Source organism: Aptenodytes forsteri, unplaced genomic scaffold (genome assembly GCF_000699145.1).
Source record: "Aptenodytes forsteri isolate BGI_AS27 unplaced genomic scaffold, ASM69914v1 Scaffold153, whole genome shotgun sequence".
In the NCBI taxonomy this organism is placed as follows: domain Eukaryota; kingdom Metazoa; phylum Chordata; class Aves; order Sphenisciformes; family Spheniscidae; genus Aptenodytes; species Aptenodytes forsteri.
This window is the reverse complement of record NW_008796178.1, coordinates 1,402,349-1,427,012: the sequence shown is the minus strand read 5'-3', so window position 1 is coordinate 1,427,012 and position 24,664 is coordinate 1,402,349. Positions and strand designations below refer to the sequence as shown.

The window sequence follows — 24,664 nt, the reverse complement described above, 5'->3', positions numbered from 1 at the left end:
TTGAAAACGAAAGGAGAATGATGGGCTTCCACTAACAAACGTTATTACCTTTCCAAGATTTATCTGTTCTCCCAATATGAAAGGAGCTTAACAGACAGAAGTTAGCAATAAATGAACATTTATCCTAACTCCAGATACTGCAGATAAATCATGGGTTTTATTGTTCCAGCGGGACTCTCCATTGTTTTGAAGGCTACGTAGCTAAAGAACTTGGAATCCATCACAAAAACAATGTGTCTCCTGCACACCACCTTCCCCACTCTTCATCTCTGAGCCAGCCACAGATGTGAAATAATCCTGGGATATTTTTCAGCCAATAAGCGTGAAGAATGCCAAAGCACTGCCAGCTACAGGACCTTGCACAGGTTAGGAAAGCATGCCACAGGTGATACTGGAAGACATTTAAATGCTGCAAAAATTGTCCTTGTGCAGGTGCTTCTCTTCAAATGTATCCCAAAGCAATCTGCAGTTACATAAGTGATATAGTAGAACACCACCACCACCAGAAGAAAACCCAGATACAAATTAGCTAACAGTAGTTAAAAATGAAGTGTTTCTTCCTTTTACAAGCCCAGTTTTCCCCACATCGTCAGCGATGGAAACTTCCAATTCTCATTTTACATAACCAGCCTCATATCTAAGCCAAATAGTCTCCACTTGCAGGTTGAAACTGGTATACAATGGACTTTTTGGAGGGATTTAGCATGCGGAGTACAGATGTTGCCACGTTCAGAAGTTTCATCTATAAATTTTTTCCTACTCTCCCCTTGGGTGGAGTCTGTTCTGTCCTATGATTTTTATCCAGAGATCTGGGGCACATCTTGTGCTCAAGGGCAATTACACACTGAGGCAGTTATTCCATGGCAGAAAAGAGACATAAGCATGTCTTCCATCAGAGACATGGAAAAAGGAAAAGATCAGCTTGATCTTCCTGGCCTTTCATAGGAGAACATTGACTGATGGGAATATAGGCTTTCTATTTAAGAACAAAGGGTCTTTATCAAGTTTCAAACTATAAACTACTGCTAAAAAGCTTGTTGCTGTGATTTTTCAATGACAGAATTAAAGAAAATTGCAATTATCTGCCAGGAATGTGTGAAGATAACGATCTGAGAAACTACTCAGAGGTGGTAGAGTGTTTTGTACAGGGATGAACTTTCCTGTGACACTCACTCATCACCATGGCATCACAAACATCACACAATTAAGTCTCTTTGAATCTTGGGAGGACTAGCACAGTCGAGAAGCACAGAGTTAGAATCCCCACGCCTTATATTCTCTTCCCAAGTCTGCTACATACCTCCCATAGGATGAAGGAGGATTCATTTTACTGTGCACCTTCATTTTGCATTTTGCGTTAGATGGACCATTCTCTGTCCATCTGGTCAGACGAGATTGTCAACTCTTCAGGAACACTGGTGTTTGTACAGTGCGTACAAAATGGGAGTTCAATCTTGACTCGGGCTTCTAGGCATTATCTCAGTCCCTACAGAAGGGACAACATTACTAAGTGATGACATACCACAGGCACAGGGAATTTAATTGACTTTTCCAACCTCAACTAGGAAATCTAGCAAGAATACACCATGTAGTTTTTAAATACCAGTCCACCATCTTTGCAGACTTGTTCTACCACTTGCACAGCTCCTCTAGAGGGGCACTGGGCTTCGAACTGGTGAGTTTTAGGAAGCACACACTGGGAAGCGCACAATAAGAGGGAGGTGTGGTCCCAGCACCGCTGGGGAGAAGAGCAGCATCTGTTAAGTTCCTTATGTTGCCTCCTCCCTTCAGAGAGCTGCGAAGGTTTGCGCCTCATTGCCCAACACTCCACAACAGCTTCAGATTTTTATATGCAATTTATAATTGATTTTTAAAAATTTATTTCTGAGCCGATTCTGTCAATTCCTCCTCCTCCCTCTCTCAGGGGAACCTGAACTGTAGGCAATCTCCACAGTTTGTAAGTACTCACCCTGCATGCATGAATATGTAGGTTAGGTACCTCCAAGCCTGAGCACGGAGCTGAGGATGGTAAAGTAATGTGTTCTTCAGGTATAAGGGGTGGGTGACTTGCAGCACAAATCTGTCTAATACCACTCCGTTGTAAAGAAAAAAGGCAACCTAAAAGAGCAGGGAGATTCCTTGGTTAGCAAATGCCTTCTCTCACTGAAAAGCACTTTGTAGCTCAAAATCATGGCGAAGAAAGTCAAATGTACAATAATTTTTCTCCCATTTGACAGCTTCACACAGCAGGAGTTCCCTGTTTTGAGGAACCTGCAACACATTGGTATAACTATACATGGCTTTCTGTAACACACCAGCCACTGAATCAGAGGAACTCAGCACCCTACTGATCAGTGCCATATTATATATCCTTCTCTGTGCTTATTCCAGTACATCACTCAGCAACTGTGCAAAGATCTCATATGGGCAACAGATGAGCAGGTCAGAATATTTAATCCAGTTTCTCTTCCCTCCTTTTTCTCTCCATTCCCAGAACAGATGTAACCGTATAGGAATTTTCCTTCTAATTCCATTATTTGAATTACCAGTTTCCCTAGAACTGTCCAGATTTGCACTCCTCAAAAAGTTTTGCTATAATTTCCCAAATTCTGTAGTTTCATATACAAACTGTTTCAATGACTAATAACCACGCTTGCACACAGATAGGATCACAGTCTACACTTAAACATACAGGTAAGCCAAAATGGATATCAGCTTTGTGCTTGCCCTTGTCTGGGTCTAAACGAGTCCCACTCTAGCCCTTGATCATGTCCCAGCAAAGCCTTTGGCAGTGTGGTGTGGGTTCCCAGAGAGAGGGAATTAAGGTACTTGCCTCTACAAGAGTGATGGTAATCATGAACCAGGGTGGAGGGCAGCAGGTATAGCTGTCGTAGTACCACTTGCGGTCTATCTCTCGTGGAAGGGTCTCGTATGCAACATGCCGGATCAGCCTCTGCGAAAGGCTCAGCCCTGTTTCCTCCAGCAGTGCCTTGCTGCACAGCCTCCTGTTCCCCTGAAGGATGGCTTGGCGGAAACTATTCGACCTTTTGTTGCTCATCTGGGTAAAAAGAAAAGGAAGAAACCATGAGGACAAAGCAAGGCCTGGCACAACCATCTGGGGAGATTAGTGCCAGCTTGGCAGCACCAGATCCAGGCAGGCAGGAGAACCAACACCAGGCTGGAGCTTTAGAAACCACGTTTCAGGATGATCACGGGGTGACCTATATGGGGTGCGAGGAAAACCAGCGTCTGCTATTACGAACAGGGCAGAACACTGGCAAGGCAGAGCAGAGGCTGCTGATGCACCTGGCTGAGCTCTCTGGCCCATTCTCCAGCCCTCTATCCACTGTCTTCACCATTGATTATCACGGTCCACATTCTTGTGTCCTCCTTCCCTCAGCTCCCCCCGCTCTATCACACTTCCCTGCACTTGCCATCTCTTGGGGCAGAAAATTTATTGAATGTAGCAGCAGGTACATTCACAGCATCTAACCCTTGTGTTCTGGTCCTTGTTAGCAGGAGTTAGCTCTGGGCAAAGAAAATTATCCCTTTGTGCAAAACAAAACTGCACAAGCAACAAAACTACAAACTAAACTAGTGTACAGGCTATCTTAGCTGCTGTAAACTTCCAAGAGGAAAGGATTTCTTCTTCTAAAACAGATATCCTCAGAGGGGGAGGTTTTGAGATGGTGCAGGCTTTGGAGGATACAGCTAATTTTTATATGCATTATCATCTTACATGCACAGAATTAGCTATCTATCTTTTTGAGCACACACTCTCCCAATTTGGATGCATAATTAAAGCAATTGTGTTTGCAAATTAGGCAGATGGAATTTTATGCCTAGTCTGCTTGGTGGGGGGGGGAAACAGGTCTGAAAGAGCTTGCTCCAAGATTTGGATAATTGCTAATTAGCCCTGATGTCAAACAAATCTGCTGCATTAGAGTCACTATCTGTACTGGCTGAATCTTTGGCAGGAAGGCTTAAAAGGCTAACTATGCATAAAGACCACTGTAGGGGGACCTTTTACAGTAAAAGGCAGCAAAGTGAATATGACAGAGTGGTCTTTCTTCTGAGAGAACTGCTAGCTGATCTCAGAAACCACCAGCATCTTCAGTCTCCCAGAACCAAATAAGAGATGACGTTCAACAGCGCTGGCTTCCAGTTGTCTTGGATCACGCTGGTTTTGGCTAATATCCCAAAGAAAGCAAAGCCCAGAGCTTGTGCTCTCAGTGCCCAGGCTGCCGGGTAATTGTTCCAAGCTGGACCAAGCTGCTTAAAACACAGTAATCATTGCAGGGAGCCACCTCCTGTTAATCACTGGAGGAAGGCGAAGGGGCCATCTGAGGTGATGGCACTGCAACCCATTCTCCCAGCAGCTGCCCATCCCTCCTTAGCCTTCCGTTTGCAGCCTGTCCCTCCAATGTAGAAATTCATCGACGTGAGCAACATTGACAGGCAACTGATCTATTTCAAGTTTTTTAAATCTGGGGAAAAAATTTGTTGTTGTTCATTTTGAGTTGTTTTAGTGAGAAAAAAGTTTACCCTAAAAACTCTTTCTCCTTTCTTTCGCTCATTCATACATAAAACACTTGTAAAAGAACACTCCTGGCAAAAGAAGCAGAAAAGGCAAAGAAGAAAAAAAAAAAATCCGTCCACAAAAATCTTTCTTCTGGTCTTCTCAAGTCTATCATCCAAAAGCTTTTATCTAAAACTAGGGAAGATGAGGGGAAAAAAATTCTTGGTGATCTTCTGTTGCATTAAGAAAGCCCACTCATATTGAAAGACAGTATTTTCATAGAGAAACATCCACCAGGTGTAAGGCTTTCCTTAGCATTTGTGAGACGCTTTTTGGTAGGTGACAGACATACCTCTGTTTCAAAAGGTACCTTTAGCCACTTAATGACCTCACTGTGTCCACAGAAGAAAGCTTCGCTCCGGGTTAGTTCTGAGCAGCCTGTCAGAGATGTACTGTGCATGCTCCCTCGCAGAGTTCGTCCTGTTCTCTCTGGCTTTGCTCCTCTTGTGGATGAGAATAAATTCAGACTGAAACTATGAATTTGCCTGCTACAGATGAAGATACTGGACAGTTGTCTGAAGCTGCTGATATGCTTATTCTAACTACAGTGGTACGTGTGATTTTCCTGTCTACTGCAAAACGGTCAGCGCTTTTCCCTGCTGCAGCACTTCTGTGGAAAATATGTTTCCAGAGTCAACCAAAGAAAATCATCATTGCAGTTCAGCATCAAGAAGTGCTGACCACCCTCAGCAGATGATGACCTCATCACTGCAGAGACTGGTGAAAGAGAGGGGCAGGAAACTCCAAAGGCTGCCGACGTTTGTGTCTGTGCTAGGCTCGTAACAGAAATTTCCTTGCGTTTCTTCAGCAGAGGATCCTAACACAGGCACCGCTGAACCCATCCGTTATTGCTGAGCATGGCAAAAAGGGACTTGCTTAGTTCAATCGCCTGAATTCAGCACAGCCCCATCAGTCCAGTGTCCTGCTCTGCACTACTGCTAATGCTGCCCAAAGAGCTCAAATAACAGCAAGGGCAGTGCAAATTCATCAGCATGATGTTTCTGAAGGTGTTCCTCAACATACTAAAAACAAAACAGAAGGGAAGGGTCTTCTTAGTTTTGTTAAAAGCAAGATATTGCACTATCACTGTGGAAGTTGCACCTCAGATGAACAAAGCCTCTGGCTCTTCTGGGGAGGTGGGAAGCTGGACCTCACAACACTAAGTGACTTGCCCAAGGCCATACGCTAAAGTTAGAAGAATCAAGGCTGCAGGACTTCTCTGATCACTAGGCTGCACTGCTTTCAAGCCCTTTTGTTCAGCAGAAAGCTCTACCTTCCTCCTCCAAGAGAGGAAAATAAACCACAGGACCTTCCACACCCCATATAGAAACTAAAATGGAAGCTCATGACAATGTGATTTCCTCCAAGGAATGATGAAAGACAGTTGTAGCTTTGTTCTCTCAATTACCTGTTCTCACACCCCATTATTTTTACAAGGTGTTCCATATTGGTTGTTTCTGGCCACATCTGGATGATAAAATGCCAAGAATTATTTAAACTGGTAATGATAGGAAAGCAGTGAATGTTGATATTACAAGAGCAAGGGAAGCCCTTGGGCAAAATGCTGATAGCTCTCTGGGGAGCACATGTGACTGCTGCAGAAAGACCCTGTATGCCTCAACACACACAACAAGGTTATTTTGATACGCTATGAGGCACTGCCCATTGGTAGCCTCTGAACAACAGGTATGGATGTATCACATCAACTGCACTTGTAAGTAGCAAGCACAGCCTCTCCCTCCTAGTTGATTTTTGGTAGACCTTCCCAGATACCATGAGATAGGCACAGAAAAACATATAAATGGATTAAGAGTTTCAAGGGTTTGTCAATACAAACAAAAGGAAATGCATGAGAAATCATTTATGGCTAACTCAGATATGAGGTCATGGGATCAAAGTGTTCAGAGATGGAAAATACCTTTGAAGTCAACTACTTACGTGGCTGGAATTCTGTCCCAGGATAGAGGGTCTACTGGGTATTAAAATTCATCAGCTCTTAGCAAAGAGGCAACAAGAAAACTGCCTGCAAATTAAATGGAGCAGGTCGTGAACTGTGGCAGTCTCGCAGAACATATGGAGATACCCAGCACCAAGCGTATTCTTCACAGATTGCAACACACCAGCAGACTGCTTGGAAGGAACGTGACTGGCAAGGAGCAAGATACTCCCTGCACCAACGACAGTAGGTGCTGTGTCAGTGGGAGCCAGATTTCAATTTACCCAGAAAATTGAAAGCCTTTGGTATCCGTAATTACAACTCTAGCTCTTCAGAGCTCTTAGCACCGACTAAACCTCCTGCCACCTCAGGCAGGGACAAAAATATTTGTCAGGCCTCCTTTAGAGCAGAGGATATAGAAAGAAGGTCCAGGTTCCCTCTAAATGCTGTAGCCTTGGCATGGTTTTACACCCAGATGAGGCAGGGACACACAGTGTCAGGAGCATACCACACGTGCTGAAAAGCCCCCACAATCCACTAAGATGTGGATGACTGGATGTACTGAGCACCTGTTAAAATTAGGCCTCTCGGTAAGATGACATCCTGCTGGTCCCCTAGCTGCAATCATTGCCCATCACACTAATGAGGAAATGATCTCCAAAGAGGCAGCACAGCTGACTGCCAGGGCTCAAGCAAACACAACAGTCCTGGGCCTACTCACATAACCCCACAGGCCTTTGGATCACGCTGTTCATCTCAAGCTAGGAGGTCATGGGCACGAGGAGAGACAGGATTAAGTCACTACTGTTGCTCTCACCAACCCTTGATGAGAAGCCTATTTTGTTCCTCAGACTGACTTTGAAAGACTCAAATCTTCCCAAACAGAGAGTCTCCCATATGGTCACAATTTGCTGACTTAATTTCGGAATTATATAATATTGGTATTTATGAGCCAAGTATTTAATCATCAGCTGAAAGAACACTGGGCCCATTGTTGGCCTGCACATTATTACGGCTCCAGAAGCTCAGGGCAGCCCACCCCACTTCTCTTCATGCAATTGATCTGGGACTTCTTTAATGAGCATGATATTAAAGCTGCAGGCAGATGGGTACAGCAAACAGTATGTGGGGAATGAAGGTAGCGGTGGGGAACACTACATTCCCTTAGTCCTTCATGCCTGCAAAAAGTTATTATGCAGAGAGAAAGAAATTTCCTTTGCAAAACAGCCAAGCTGACATGACTGGTAACCATGCACTGCCACCTCTGCCCTTTGGTATTACCATACCAAACAAAACAAGGCTTAGTGCTGCAGCTCTGCTCAAAGGACAGCCAGAAAGGAAAATTTTTTCCTACTTAGATCTGAACCTGACTCCAACACTGAAAATGTCAAAATTTAGGATAAGAGTCCTTACCATCTAGTGTGGGACAGTGCCAAACTTTGGTAAAGTACAAAGCCCTGCTTTTCTTCAGGACACATGCCAATCTAAACTAGTCTCAGATAATCTGCAACTTGCAATGGAAACTGTCCATTCCCACTGGTAGACCAGTTCCTCTGGGTTTCTTGCCTATCTATACTATTGTTGCTGCCCCAGATAATCAATAGCCAAGTCATGTAGCATTTCCCCATCTCCAGTTTCATGGCTTGATGTGGGGCCCAGTACCCTTTTTATGGTTTTTATTCAGCCTCACTCAGGAGGTTTTGAAAAACATGGATTTCTGCCCATTACGTATTGGTATCTTTGAGGCTGGTCTGCGGCTATTTTTAAACACGTACAACACTGTGACAGGCAATGCATTCAGCTCTCCAGCTCTGATCCTCCAAGACACAGAACACTAAATCAGAAGTTAGCACAAGCTTTTTAAAAGCCTCTGTCAGCTCCAGTTTTATAACCCACTTTACTTACAAATGCAGCCTTTCCAATCAATTTTGCTTTCAAGATTCACATTTATTTCCTTCCCTCACTCTGCACTTCTACAAAATGCTAATGTGGGTAAAGACTGCTTCTCCCAAAATGCATAGCTCAGCATCAAGTTCATCTGTCGCAGATGTTCACATCCTCTGAACCAACCTGGTAGCACTTTCCCAAACAGTATCAAATGGAAAAAAAAGCAAATACCAACATCCTGATTTGCTCTGATCAAGCAGTGGTTTACTCTGGGGATTCAAGAAAAGTTAGAGGCAGGAGAGACCAAATAAATTATCCTGGTCATTGCAGGGATATTCCCTGCTCAAGGTTTTGTCTGGACTCCTATTAAATGTGCCGGGCTTAGACCTTCCAGCACTTCCATTAGAAAAGGTAAACCACATTCAGATTTCAAGGTTAATTGCAAGAACACTGCTTGCAGGACAAGACTAACATTGTGGTTCAAATAACACTGTGTCAAAACACAGCAAGTTTGAAACTTCAAACCTCCCAACACCTGTTCCATTTTTCACTGGTGCTGGGAAGGATTCCACAACTGAAATGAATCCAAATTAAATTTTCTGAAGCAAAGGTTTTTTAAAATATCTATGTAACATTTCCCACTCACGTGTGTATTTTAGACACATACACAATTAAAACAACCATTTAAGTTGACATCGTGCTTCAAGTTTCAACTGTACATGATTGGAAACAGCTGAGGAATCACAGTTACGGATGGAAATTTCTATGCTAAGCTCCACTTTAATTGGTCTAATGATTATTTGCCAGACTAGTTCACTCGCAGGAAAGTTCTCTCTTCTGCTGCTCTGTGTAGCCAGTATCTAATGGACTCAGATCAATGTACAAGCTGAACACACTCCAAAAGCAGCTCTTGCATCCCAGTTATTAAGTTTCAAGATACTCACCTGGCCCTCTCATGGCTTTTTTCCCCCTCAGGAAATGCACATGGCTCTTGGAACGTCAAAAATCACCAATTTTCTCCAAAATGGGAAGCAAAACAACATGAAGGTAGTGTGAGGAACATTTGTCAGAAGGGGTATCCAGCTCCTGGAAATGCTCCCTGGAGTAAGAACTTTGCACCTCAATAAGGGCTTTAATACATTGAGAAGTAAGAGATGGATAAGGACACAATCACATGACCGCTCTCATCTATCTCTTGAGAAAACCTCCTCCTTACTCATAATAGCATAATATTACATCGAATACTGAAGTAAGAGATTTTTCAAACCTTTTTTAATTAAACATTTATTATTATACCTCTGAATAAAGGCCAGGAAGAGAGCTCAGGAATCCTATACTTTCAGGCAAGACAGTGAATCAAGAACAGAGGGAGCACTTAAAGGGTTGTCTCATTGGAAGCTGAAGGACATTCCAGAGGACTCCAGATGGGAGTCCTCTTGATGTTTGGCAGAGGATCTGCCCTGCTTCAACAGCACAGCTAATTGGAAGCACAGAGGGGAAGAAATGGAGCTATAAAACCTGCAGCTTTGCCTGCAACAAACCTTTCCAGATTAGCAACAGTGAGAACAAAATGACAAACACCGGACAAGACCACTAGAACTGAGGTCCCGGGTCATTCTTCAATAGCCTTTTAAGCTTAAAACACTCACTAGGAAGCGAACAAGGCTTTAGCAGAAAGAGGAGATATTAATTTGGGCAAACTTTTGTCTTGCCTGGGGATTCCCCTGAGAATTGGAGATTTAAGCTTTATTGCTTATCTTCCCAGTGACTCAGGTAATAAAGAATTATATACAGTTCCTGCAACGCCTTGTTCACCTAAGCCTTCTATGCAGGCTGTCAGCTGATTCAGTAAAGGACATCCAAAGACACTGGAAGTGGAATTTATAGCTACTTTATGACTGTGCTACAAAGTACTTCTAAGTACCATTAAAAGAACCCCAAGCAAACCATGGTTTAAAGGACCTCTCTCACCTCCACATTATCTGACAGAGAGAATACAGTATGTAACTTCTGAAAAGCTCACCTCCACAAAGATAATAAAGCCCTCCTGGTGCTGTCCCATAGAAACTCACAGAGCCAAAATATAAAATTCAATGTTTTCTCCTTTAAAAAAAGTTCTCTCTTTTCCTAGCTACAGCTCTTCTTTCACTGTTTCCCCTCATTTCAGTTCAAGCCAGGTTGGAGGAAGTATCCCAAGTAAAAGTGTTACCATTGTAAGCACTGAAACAGCAAAGGCAAGAGTTACTCACCTTTCAAAGCAGAAAGGATGGCCATGAAAAATCTATGGGCACACGCAGTGTCCCCACAAGGGACAGAACCAAGCCTTGCTTTTATCACTGAAGTGGCTAATAAGAACACATGGCTTCCAGCCATGCATTATTGAAAAATGTCTTAAGAAAAATATAAGCAGCTACTTTTGAAGCCTTGAAAAGCAATGAAAAAGCAGGCTGGAGTTAGAGCAAGAGGGAATAGGGAGCTAAGAGAACAGCAGGAAGGGTTCAGCACCTTGCCAGAACTGGTCCTTCTGACATGGCTGGCTATTGCCTACTAAATCCTATGCCCAGCTGGAGATACGTCCCACCTATGCTCTGTTAAGATAAAACAACACGTTGAGAGTTTGGAGAAAAGTCCTTTCACAAACCAAAACAATGTGAACTTTTCATTTGGTGACTACTGATAGGGAGGGTGTGCTGCTATCTCCGAGATCTCTGCAAAAGAAAAACTTGTAAGTCAGAGAAGGTGCTTTAATGCCCCCTTTTAGTGGCATAAGTGGCCAGCAGGTCTGCAGAACAATTGCAAAACACACATGACCCTGAAAAAAAAAAAGAAGGAAAAAACCTCTCACAGATGGAAGAGCTTTGCAGCCTCTAAGACAACATGTATTTTAATGGCTAGCAGCCTACATGCTGTGCCTTTCACAAAGCAAAGGGAAAAGCACCGTGGAGTCCCGAGAGAAAACTGCCATCCCCCTGTGGAACAGGACTGCTAATTCCTAGTTTCATAGGTCAGTTTAAAATCTCATTAAACTCCATTGGCTCTTTAAAGAAAAAGAGCAAAACAACCTCACTCCCCACTTCCTATTACAGTTGATAAGGTTGAAACAGCCTCAAGAGAACCCCGTTTAATGACACTGTCAATGGCATTTTAGAGGTTTTATCCTTACCACGTTTCAAGTAAGTTGTCTAGAAGGGAAAGTTCCCAACACAACTTCATTCAATCAAAGCACGCTAATTCCACACCCATAGGGCTTCAACTCAGGGCTGTGCAAAGGCATTAGCTTGTTCTAATCACATGCTTAAGTTTAATTGTCCTTAAATTGAGTGCATCCTTAAGTATCTTTCTATACTGCATTACAGACTCCTACAAGTCTATGAAAGCGTTAGAACTAGAGTGGGGATTCATTATTTTGCTATATTTTTTCTTTAAGATAAGCCACAAAATAAGTTTCTATAGACCGATGAAGCTGTAAAGTGCAAGTCAAAGCCTCCACTGAACCAGCTTATTTCCCACTTAAAACATTCCAGGACCCACTTTGGACTCGCTGTTTTTGTTTGTGGATTGTAACACAATTCCAAAGTATTTTATCCCTTCAGCCAGTCCTGCTTTCTCTTCAAACGCCTACACAGATCACCCTGCCAAAGACAGAAAAGCTAGCATCTAAACCTTAACCTTTGTATGTCTACAGCATTCACTAGCGTAGGCAGACCCTAAGACTCTGGGTAGTCACTTCATCTCCTTCACCTCCCATATTTTATCTTATTTTTATGATTCCAGCAATATTTTGACATAAGAACTGCCCCTCTGAACATCCAGCTTGACAGCATATAGCACAAGACAGCCTTCCACCAACAGCTAATCATGTTCCGGCCTCTTCCATGAAGTAAGAAACTTCTGCAAAGATATCTTCCTCTCACCTTCTCTGATGGCCAATAGACCTGCATATCTGTCACTCGTGAGGAGGAAGAGCAGAGGCTGCAGATTTCTTAGCCTGCATCTGCAGTTTTATTTTTTTACTTGAAGAGGCAGTATTTGCAGTCTGGCAGCACACTGAGCAAGCCAGAGAGGAAATCACAAAAACTAAAAGAAATCTTTCTCTGGAGGGTAAAGTGTGCTGGCGCCAGCAAAGTTTGGATTAGGGTGACCTGATTATTGTTACACAGTGCTTAAAAAAAAAGTGTGTTGTTCACTGAAAGTAAGGTAGAATTTAGCCTGTCCCTAGAAGCCAAGCAAGGCCAGGGAAAGCAAGGCGGGTGTTAATTCTTGATCTGGAAAACAAAGGATGTGCATTTAATTAGCTAATATATTTTGCTCACTACTGAGATGCTACATCAGCTTCAAGTTACTACAAAGCTACAGCTAAACATTTCTGTTGGAAGCAGCAGTGTTTTGTTTTTCCCAAGTCACATGAACTCTGTCTCAGAGCTTACTGATTCCTCCCAAACATGCTGAAATACCATTGCCTTCAGGGAACAGCATTTGTCCTCAGCTCTTCTAGATCCAACACAGCTCCTCAAGCAAATGCTCGTCAGAGAGCTAGTTCCGCAGCACCTGGCTCTTCTTTCACTGGAGAACTGCCATTGACTTTGCCAAAATTGTGAACCCCAAAAGAGATGCAACTCTTACCTCCTTCCATCTGCTGCAGAAACAAACCCATGAAACATAGACAGGCTTCCACAAGTTTCAGAGTGAGTCTGTTGCAGAGCCAGGAACAAAACTTAGGTCCACCTGACTTCCAGTCCTGCCCTTTGAATGTGAAATCCGTAGCAGGGACAGAGAGACCTTCAGTGTGCACTAGGGACACCTCCCAGGGTAGTGCCCATGTTGGAGTGGAGGACAGCCACACTCCCTTCTCAAGTCCTCCTGCCCCATGCTGGCAGGTCCAATCTGGACCACACTGAGGTCAGCTTTTACAACACATTTGTTTTGGCAGTAATCTGTAGAGTTGCACTGGCAAAGAAATCTCTTGGGCTGCAGAATGGACTTTGCTTTAATCTTGGTATAAACTGTGATTTACTTTTCTAGCAAAAGCTGCTTTATTAAACACAAGGTTCTGTAAAACTTTTCCTTGTCCAGAGCAAGGCTAGGAGTTACCTACCTGATTTTCACAACAAGAGAATATAAGCTACCACCACAGCCTGAATATGGCTCCATATGTCTCCATACTGCCCCTCCGTCAAGCAAAGTAAGGTCTCAGAAGCTCCGCTGCACCCCCTTGCTTCTGCTCACATGTCTGAAGAGGAACACATCGAGAGGGCGAGGAGGTGGTAAAGCCATGATCCAGCCTGTCCAAAGCAACAATCCACATTCCCAGGCAGAGAAGACAAGGAAGGTTTAGCCAGAGAATAAGAGACTGAGTCTCTCCAGGGCCTCACTGCTCTGCTCTTTAGCTCTGTTACAGTTCACAGGATATTATGTGAAGTATTCCAGGACTGCCAGCAGCCACTGCTGTTCAGCAAGGATCCCAGCAAATAACATCTCAACTATAATTACTTCCTGGCTTGTCTCCTCTCTAAAAGTAGCAAAGTTAGTTAAACAGCTTTGTTCATTATCTCCTCCTGTGGCCTATGCTGTTCATAGCCAGAATTTTCACTGTGCATTTTTAGCATCTCTCTTCACAATGCAGAGAAGCAACCAGACAACAGAAATGCATAAGACACCTCCACTTGTACAGGAAACATTTTTGTTATTCTGCACTGTCTCAGACACAGGATAAGAAATCCCATCTGAAACTGCTTTCTGCCATTCTTGCAAGCCCTAGTGTAGAAACAGAAATGGATATGATTGCAGCATTGTGTTTTATAACCATGTGAGATGAATCTCATATGTACAGAGGAGAAATAATTCCCAATGAGTTGCCTATCTGATTTTTCTCCAGCCTCTTCTGTTTGCAGATCACACCAGGAGTCTTCAGCTTCCCTGAATTTATTCATTACTCAAATTATCTACTGAGTGATTTCTAGTGTCTATTCTCATCCTGTAAAATTTTCAATTTCAGAAATTTAAGCTGCTTTGCTGAGTTGAAAACAGGCATATGTTTTGTGGGGGTATATCTGGGTCTCCTTATTAAGGTGAGGAGTCCTAGAATTACATTTTTGGTGCATCTAGAAGTTCACAACACACTTTGGACATCAGGGGATGACACAGCTTTGCTCAATAGCAGTCCTTTAGTTGGGGATCACAGTGTCTGAAAGAGCAGGCAGAGTTCTTGGTGCTCATGATGATGTTGGAGCATATGGGTGCGAGCATTTTTTACTGCCCTCTGTGGGACATGCAGCACCCTGGAGGAAACAGTGTTAACACTATTGCTCTGTGAGGTTTATGGCCTGTAGTGCCTCCTGGAAATAAAAATTTCATAGAGTTACAGCTGCTTCTGTGGTCACTAATAGCATCTCTTGGCATCAGACTCTCTAGTAAGTAGCCAAGCACCCTGCAGTATAAGTAGCATCACGTTCTGTCACACTTCCAGGGAACCCAGCAAAGACCAAGGGTTCTACACAGCTGAAAAAAGGAGAAAAAATCCCTGCTCAATTTTTATCAACATTAGCAAAGCTGACAGAAAAAACAGAGAGGATATCATATCCCAGGAACTGACCATTGAAGATAGAGTTCTTTTGATGCCCAGTGGTTAAACCCTACTTTCTGCTGGGTTCTGTGAGACTGCATGTTTGTACTAGTTTTGGCTGGGATAGAGTTAATTTTTTTCATAGTAGCTTGAGCAGGCAGCTCATCGGCACCTTCCATCCCCATGCTTGGAAAGAAACCAAAAGAGCTGCTTGTGAGACACACACACACAGAGGAGTCTCCTTCCTTCCACACCTCTGCTTTGACAACTGCACTGTAATACATCTTTGATACCCAGCCCCACTCCTCCCCTCAAGGCCTCTCCAGTGGCCAGAGCTTTATTAATGCAATTTTACCTCTTGCTCCAAGTTTCAGTACCTTGCACACATTTGGGAGGCCATGAGATTCTCTGATCATGTCAGAGTACTTGTTCATGAATATTGATGGAGAAAAGGAAAACCACACACAGAGCCATGCTTATAAAACCTCTGTGGATCTAGTAAAAGGTCAGCCTTTCCCTTCCCCACATTCAGCACCATCATTTTTGGGAGCAGATCAATTCTTGCTAAGCTACTGAAACACTCAAATTAACCTGAGCAAAAAGCAGAGATGGGTGATCATCAAGCACAAGCATGCACTTAAACACCACCACACATAGTTTCCTGGATCGACAGCTATAAAGTGAAGGAAATCACTAATTTCACAGTGATTCTGTGTCAACTGTGCTGTTTCTTTCCATCAGGAAGTTCAAAAGGAAGGTTTTGGGGCAGGAAACTAGGGAAAAGAGAAGCAGCCCTAAAAAGTTTCGATGTTGGAAATCAATAGCAACTAGAGGAGAAGTAAGAGGAGAGATGTCATTTGCAAGTAGTTTAATGTTCTGGCATTTGCACTGCCTATTGATTAGAAAGTGCAAAAAATGCAGATGAGGACAGAGGGACTGATGACAGAAAAATCAATGGCTTCTTTACAGGAGTCATTCAATAGTAGTGAAGGAAATTTGCCATTTTGCAGAAATCACGTCAGGTGGGTGTGAGCTGGCATGATCCCCTACTGCCCAAAGGAGGAGGATGTCCAAGCCTTTCACCTCCCACCTGCCTCTCATTAGCTTGTGCTGCTTCTGAGCTTAGTGGAGTGAGGAGAGAGGAAAAAGCCCAGTTCTATTCCTGAGCCTGTTGCCAACGTGTTGGCTGACCCTAGGCCATCATTTCTGTAAAAAAAATTAGATTATACCTCTTCCTGCTACCTAACTGTTGTGCAGCTCAATTAGTGAACGCTTGCATGGTACTTTAAATATACCAAACTGTAGAACAAGCAGCTGTTACTATAAACACGGTGCTGATCACAGAGTACCATCGACCACACTGTTTATTAAGCTGGAGCTGAGGAAAACCTCACACTCACTGTGATCTGTTTAATAGTTGCTACATTTATTTTACTGTGTACCTAAATACATGCAAGGGGCTAACAAGACAGCTTGATTAGATACAGCAGATCTATGTCATTGCATCACAGTTAATTTCACCTTCACACTGACCACGGCCTGACTGAGGTTGTGACCTGGATCCTTGACAGCTGTGCCCTGTTATCGTATTTTTCTGATTAACATGAAGACAGGACATATGGAAGACACTTTCTTTCTAAACCAAGAACACATGCATGAGTGACCATGACAAATGGAGGGATCAAATCCCCGTGTGGACTGCAGGAACACACAGAGATGCAAATTATTATACTCTGCATCAAGAACACATCCAGCTTTCCAGCGAAACCCTAGAGATGTCACTCATTTTCATTGCTCATTGACTTTGTCACCCATGTTTCTCTTACTGCTGCACTAAATCTTCTGGGACTCAGGTGGGGAATGACAGAGCAAGAACAGGGCAAAGCCCCTGGAATGGCCACTGTTCAAGATACCTATCTTGCAAACAACATTTCTAGGCCAACCTGGGCATCTAACAACACATGTCTACATCTGTGTTGACTGGCCAAACTGCCTTGACAAGAAACAGAGAGATCTCTTCACTAATCGATTCATTAACAGAGATAGAGAGCCATCCAGATCATGACTCATGCAGTCTGAGACATCTCACCTGGGATAAAGTGAACATGACCTAGAAACACTTTATCCCTGTTGCTGTTGATGCCTACAGCAGTGCAATATGACTCAACCCAGCAAGTCAGCACAAAGTTATCTATATATTTTTGTCTAGAAGTGGTGAAATCTCTAGATAAAACAGGAGACATCCAGACTGACAGACCTCTGCTTGCAAAAAAAATGGTTCCTTATGACAGTTACCAACTGATATTGAGATCAAAAGCCTCTAAACTAGCAGCAGCCATTTCTTCATGCTCCTCTTACAACAGCTCCCACAGTTTCTTCCCATGCAAACTTGTTTCTCTGGAAAAATCAGCAGCAACTTGACTCTTGGCTTGAGAGTTCAGTCACCACTGAATGCTTCAGCAAGGCCATGCAGAATGTGATGCAGGGACACAGCAAACACTGGTGTTGATAGAGGGACAGAGGGAGAGAGACTGTCCCTCCACAGCCAATGGTTTAAGCAGAGCCAAGGACTGAGAGGCCCTGCCAGCTGCAACACTCACCAGGTTGACGAAGTCCTGGTAGCAGATCCTCCCCTCAGAGTTGCTGTCTGCCAGGGCCAGCAGGACCTCCAGCTTGTGGGGGTCCAGCTCTGAGCCGTGTCTCTGGAGAAGGGAGCGAAACTTCTCAGTGCTGATGTAGCCGGTGTTGTCAGGATCGAACTGGGATAGGAGGGGAAAGTGCCAGAATTAACCGTTCCACGTTACAGACAACTCTACCCTCCCATGCATTCATCACCCGCTGCAGACCCACAGTGACCCCAGGGGCTGCTCTAGGCTTTGGTGATGCATTGCCCTGCAATCACCCCATCTCCAGCTTCCTTTCACTGCCCAGGGACTGCAAAGCACCCTGCTGCTGAGAGGGGTGAACCCAGGCATCATCCACACCATCACCCCATCTCCACCCAAGCTTCAGCTAAGTCAGCTCCCTTCACCTTCCTTCCCTCTGCATCATCATTTCTCTTGGTTATTTTTTATATGCCTCTCTATCTGGACTATCAAGCAAACCAGAGATGCAGTCTGTGAGATAAATCATACTGAAAACAGTTTTACTCCTGTATTTCCTAACGCAATTGCAATACAGGAACATGCCATCCCTCCTCAAGCCCTTTCTGTGCTCAGTGTTTCTGACAGTCACCTTTCCAGATCACCTCTACAGATACCTTCAAAATGGTAAGTGCTTTCACTGCTAAGGAGCTCTCTATTTTAAGATGGATTGGAAAGAAAGTCTTTGGACAGGGAGCAAAGCAGATGATTATGTCAAACTAAAAGTGACAAGGCAGCCACATGCCATTTTCAGAATGTAAACCACAGTCATTAGAAGAAAAGTCCCAGGTGAGATTTGGAGTGAATCCCACTCTGACCAAAAACATCACTGTTTTCCCTCAGACTAAGTGGTTAATCTCCTAAAAATGCCACTGACCGAAAAGAGACAGCTTTGCATGGCTGTTCAAACTTACTACTGCTTCCAGCGGCCTCTAACCTGCACGGAGCTCCCCAGGGCACTCTGCAAGGGGCTGCCAGCTCACAGGCAGGCACAGCCCCAGCCCTGACAAAGCCAGCACTGGCACCACGCCGAACGCATTTCTTTTGTGCTTTGAAAACTAGTGGATGCAAGCTGCCAGACCAGCCCGCACTAGCTGTGGTGCAGTCTGATCTCCACCAGCTCCCTGTTGCTGGGAGATTTGCCTTTGATTTCCCAAACTTGGCTGTGAGGACCCTGGTACTCACTGGCCTCCTTTTGTAGATAATGATATCAAGCTTGTTGACTGGATTGAATGGCTGTCAGGGGGCAGCGTGGCCAGGAAGGAGTCTTTTCATGGAAACATTTGGGACATAAAAGGCCTTGGCAAAGCCAAAAAGGTCCTGACAATCCTCGCTCTTTCCTAACAGAGAACAAAAACTGAACAGGCGCCGGGCCTCCAATCTGATGCGGCAGAGTAAAGGCTGCCTTGGCAAGGGAGGAGGTGAGAAGGGGCATGTGGCAGAGGATGCAGCCTGCCAGTGGTAGGGCTGGCACTGTTCTGCAGTGAGCAGAGCAGCTATAAAACAGACCGGCCTCAGGCATGGGCAGCTTGTTTAGAGAACACAGTGCCCACGTGTGAGGATCTGGCTCCGTCTCCTTCTGACCTGAGCACCTTTGTCCCGCTGCTCCTGGGGACTCTGCTATCACTGGCTGCTTTGTTGAGGAGGAGATGTCTAACCTGAGATCACAGCCCTTTGTTGGAGCAGGGTTGGTCTGCTATTTCATCAAAGCAGCAGCCCCTCTGTGAGGAAGCTGCTGGGGCAAGTGATTACACAAAACAAGACAAACCAAGTGACCTGTGGACAGTCAGAGCTAGGCACTCTCCCCCGCCCTCTGCCAAGGGTTGTTCTGTCCTTGCGAGGTTGCCTGGATGTACCTTCCTGACAGCTGGCACCCAGAGCCAAAGGTGGATTTCACCAGCTGTTTACTGTCAAACAACAGCTCAATATTAATCCCTGGAGAAGTTTAGCTCCCCCACTCCAGTCAGCCCACTCCATTGCTTTGAGTTAACAGATCAAATTCTAAAGCCAACCCCAAAATCAGGGCTTCTCCACTCAGGCTCAGCTCTGATGCTTTTTGGCTCTTGCTGGGACTCCCAAGCCAGCCTAAGTGTGCAGTGCCCAATCCCAGAGGCACAGATACCCAGGAAATAAAGTATTACTAGCATAATACCTGAGATGACCTTTCTCAAGGGGAATTTGCAGAAGCTGGGAGATGAGTCATTCAGTGAATGGATCTAACACCTTGCAATCCCACAGGTACTGCTGTGTTCATCCTTGTTTCCTGAAAACATTTGACCTAACCAACATCTTACTTAACTGCACCACTTTAACTATCTCTTGACATTTAAGATGTCAGAACCTATCTTGTCTAGGACAAAACCATTTGCTCCTTGAAGGCTTAAATGCCTCCCTACTTTGAGGGCCAGGATCAGTGACTGAAGCATGGAACTATCCCCCCGTGCTGCGTGCTCACTGTTTGACTTTGTAGGAAAGACCAACGGTCACAGCAGTGGGGAACGCGGCTATTCCTTCAAAGGGCAGAAGAGATACAGAGCTGAAGCACACAGGCTCCCGAAGCACAAAAGAGCTGCTCAGATCACAAACCACTTTTCCCAGACTGTTCTGCTTCAAAGCACTCCAAAAAGAAACATTTTGTAATCAAGAACAGAAATTACACAACCACTTCAGAGCTTCAAACCAGTCCACAAGGACACCCTAATGACTCCAGACTCACTAGGCACTAGAGCAGATACAATCCTGTCACTCAAGACGGTACTGTCCATACCTGTTACTGGCTGCTGGCTTTCCAAATGGACAGACAGCTGAAGCCTGTCTGGTGGCCGTGAATGAGCCTCTGCTCCAAGGATGCTTCTTTCTCACACCAATAGGCACCAGCATTCCTCCTTCAGCTCACCGTCTTGCTGCTTGTCCCACCAAAATCAAAGCAGTGGCAGAAGGTAGCTAGTATTTTCAGTACTGTAAATGTGCTAGGGAACCTGTTCTCCTCTTTCACGTTACTATATATAATTTTCTTTTTGGCACTAAGTTAATGATACTAATTAGAAATAGGTTTGAATTAAAATGGTGGATCTGAACAGCATGAAAGAGTAAGAGGTAAACAATGAACAACTAGCATCTGAACCAAAAAGGCCTGCCTCAGAGCACAACTAGACCACTGTTTCCACAACCTGGAGCAGAATGTTTTACTGTAAACCCCAGCTGTAAGGGATTTCTCTTATTTATGTTTAAACAACTTTTTTCAGCATACAAAAATCTCATCTGTCACCACAGCACTCAAAATCCACCCGAACACTTCAAACTGCCTCAAAGCCTGTTTCTGATATCACAGCTAGCCACAAAAATCAAGGGGTTGAGCTGGTCCTGCAGAACATGTGTCCCCACACATGGCAAAAACAATGTGCGCACACTCCAAACACTCGGGTCCATCAATTATAAAAGAGGCAACTGACCTTTGCTAGACGTGTCATGTATTTATCCATGATGATCTTGTTAAGGGCCAGTTGTCCCACAAGCCCAGCCAAGCATCTTTGTCTCACCGAGAGGACAGATGATGACTGGCAGCCAGCAGCATGGCTGCACTGAGCGCCAGGTCCAGCCCCACAGGGAGTGCTCTCCCGGCAAAGCCTCCCAGCAGCTAGGTCAGCACAGTGGCTTCCTTCAGCATAGTTACTTCTGCCTCTGCCCATCTATTTGGGCAGACAAGAGCAACACAACCGGTGCAGGGATGAGGAAGGCCATTTGCACCCCCTCAGCCCCCCAAACAATAGAACACTAACGGCAATTTCATGCAAGGTTTCCTCCGCATTTCAATGACAATCACCCTTAACTCCCTTGATCCTCAACCAGGCTCTTAAGCAAAAATGTAAATATGTTAATGACCGTAGCAGCCATCTGACCCAGGATCTTAATTCCCTCAGCCAAAACAAGCTTGCCCATCTATTTGGGCAGACAAGAGCAACACAACCGGTGCAGGGATGAGGAAGGCCATTTGCACCCCCTCAGCCCCCCAAACAATAGAACACTAACGGCAATTTCATGCAAGGTTTCCTCCGCATTTCAATGACAATCACCCTTAACTCCCTTGATCCTCAACCAGGCTCTTAAGCAAAAATGTAAATATGTTAATGACCGTAGCAGCCATCTGACCCAGGATCTTAATTCCCTCAGCCCAAAACAAGCTATTTTTTCCTTATTTTAGAGCAGACACACCATAAACTGAAGGCCCCCCAGCAAAACTACAAGACAAAAATAAGGGTCCCGCAAACTCTGATGGAAATGGGAAATATGGTTGAGAAAAGAAAATGAAATCTTCAAATTGTTCCTCCTCTTTAATTAAAGACACATCAGCCACGGCTGAGTGAGCAAGTAGGGTGGAGGCTGGTGCTGCAGACAGACAATGGGTATCTTGGGAAAACACAGACATTTCACATAGCACAGCCAGCTGCTCCTCTCCCCCATGGCAAACAGCCCTCTGGGGCATCAGAGCAGCTGGAAAGTCAACAGCTGAACTGGGCACAACATGAGGATCCTTGGCTGGTTTTAGACTGCAGATCTGTTGCAGGAACAGAGAATTTGCTACCACCCATGGTTTCCCCATTGAGGGGCTTTGTCTTGGCATCACCCAAGCCGTAAGTTGTCTTTGCGATGGGCAAGGCTCCAAGCAACTTCATCTAATTTGGAAGTTGGCTTTGAGGTGGATCAGTCCCTTCAAATCTGAATCATTCTATGGTCCGGTGGTCTCTTCATTTCTGGGAGAGACTGGCCTGGCAGTCAGGCCTCCTGGCACTGACCCCAGCTCTGCTCCAGACTAGGAGGCAGATTCTGGAAATAAATTGCCCTGAGCTTTAGCTTCCTCTCTTATTATATGGAAATGAAAACTCGTGCCTTATTTTCCACCAGAAAGGAGCTATCAAATAGTAGGTCTGCTTCTTGTCCACTTGTACGCCCTTTTCCACTGGAAAGGGAGAGTTAATCATGTGCAAAATCTGTTCATCTCCAAGGGTTTCAGAAACCACTCTGAGCTTTGCTGGATTTGAACTCAGACCATTAGATGGCATAGTCCCCGCAATCTAGGGGTGCTAACAAGCTTTGGAAACAAGCAGACCATCTCCAGCCTCAAGGGCCATGCTGTAGTTAAATCAAGAGTCTCCAAGTCAATACATGGAATGGACAGACTCCAAGTTGAAGCTGTGAAAAGACATTTAAGACAGGCATTGAAACTCTCCTCAAGATAGTCACACATTTTACCATTCTCTACCTTTCCACAGTCTCTGGGGTCATGCTGTGAGTTAGAGAGGGGGGTTTTTTGTTTCTTTTTAAAAAAAACAAAACAAAAACAACAAAACAACAGTGTGGCAACAGTATATGTAGCATTTGCTGCTTTGATGAAGATTAAAGGAATGACAAGGCAGAAGATGAAAGTCTGCCTTGCCTTATAATCCAAATGAGAGGGCAAAAAGCAAGGACTGTTTTAACAGGAGTTTCATCACTGCCTGGTGGTGATGATGTTCTGAGCAGCTTAATGATCCTGCTCTCTCTTCCAATAGTGGGAGGGCACGTGAGAGGAGAAACCCTGATCCAGAAGACAGGAAGGCCAGTCAAAGGTAAGTGCATACCCCTTCACCTCAAAATCCAGCTCTCACCATTAAAAGTCACCTGATCTGAGTTGCCTGAACGTATGTGGTAAAACGTTAGTGCTGGCTCCAGGGACGCACACTCTCTTCCCCTGTAAATAATGAATTTACCCAGCACTGCCCAGACAATATAAAGTGATTAAGGGCTGTCCAGCAGTACTTTTAGCGCATGTTAGATTGCTTTGACCTGAGGTGAACCCGAGGGCTGGAAACACCACCCAGCTCTCAAAAGCCAGACTGCATTTAAGCACAGAGGATATACCCTCACTAACTCACCAAGCAGGGTCCCCAGACAGATCCGCTCCCTGGAAAGCTGCAGTGAGAGAGCACAGAGCTACCCAGCTCAGCATTCACCTAGGCAGGGAGGCGTTCACAGAGCAGATGGCCCGTCACCTGGATAGGGGTAAGTGTGTCTCTGCATGCAGCACATGGCAAAGTGGAGATAGTGGGAGATGGTCTAAGATTCCCTTTTCCCTGAAGAGTAGAATAGCCTGAAGGACCAGGTCCATCAGCTAGCTGGCCAATCTGTAGAGGCATTTCTGCTCTAATTTATTTCTCCTGCTGTCTTAGGCGCAAAGACAGGAAAGGGACCTACATTACTACCATCTGTTGTTACCTTCTGCAAAAGCACTTTATCTAAACAGACACTGGAAGCACAGATTCAACATGAACAGGAGAATAAAAAGATTCAGGAGCGCACCACTGCTCAGCTGTTAGGCAGACAGGAAAGAGGGTTTTGGGACCAGGTATTCCCAACATTTCTGGAGTGAGCCCAGGTGCCTCTTGTAGTGCCTCGACTTCACTATCTACAAAGCACAAGCAACATACCTGTGCCTGCGTGATCCAGCACAGTGAGGGCTGTGGAGCGCTTACAGAGAGTGAATGGATGATAGCCACAATGGCAAAGGGCAACCCACAAGGCCAAGCAGCACAGGGAGAATATGAACCTAGCTGCTGGCCAGGAGCTGGCCTTCTGCCAAGGTTTCATGTATAGAAACATATCAGACTTTCCAAAGCCAATGACAGCTGGACACCACACTGAACTCCTTGACTCCACAGAGGTTCAGACCCCTGGTCCAAGCCACCATACGCCAAGCAAATCCTGCATTCAGAGACCCCAGGAATTTCTGACCCACAGCTTGCTGGGGAAGCCTATCATGCTCAGCCAGGTACCCAAATCCATGTTTCTGTCTGTCCTGGTTCCGGCTGGGATAGAGTTAATTTTCGTCCTAGTAGCTGGTACAGTGCTGTGTTTTGGATTTAGTACAAGAATAATGTGATAACACACTGATGTTTTCGTTGTTGCTGAGCAGTGCTTACACTAGTCAAGGACTCTTCAGCTTCTCATGCCCTGCCAGCGAGAAGCTGGGAGGGGGCAGAGCCAGGGCAGCTGACCCAAACTGGCCAAAGGGCTATTCCATA

At 44.8% G+C, this 24,664-nt stretch overlaps 1 protein-coding gene across 1 annotated transcript in view; it reads right to left on the bottom strand.

Moving 5' to 3' along the window:
* The window catches only part of RHBDL3 (rhomboid like 3), a 63,753-nt gene that overhangs the window by 9,858 nt on the left and 29,231 nt on the right, over positions 1-24,664 (bottom strand). Inside the window, 3 exon segments of the mRNA XM_019474233.1 lie at positions 1,970-2,118; positions 2,834-3,058; positions 17,565-17,723. Of these exon segments, the coding sequence (XP_019329778.1) occupies positions 1,970-2,118; positions 2,834-3,058; positions 17,565-17,723 (533 nt within the window).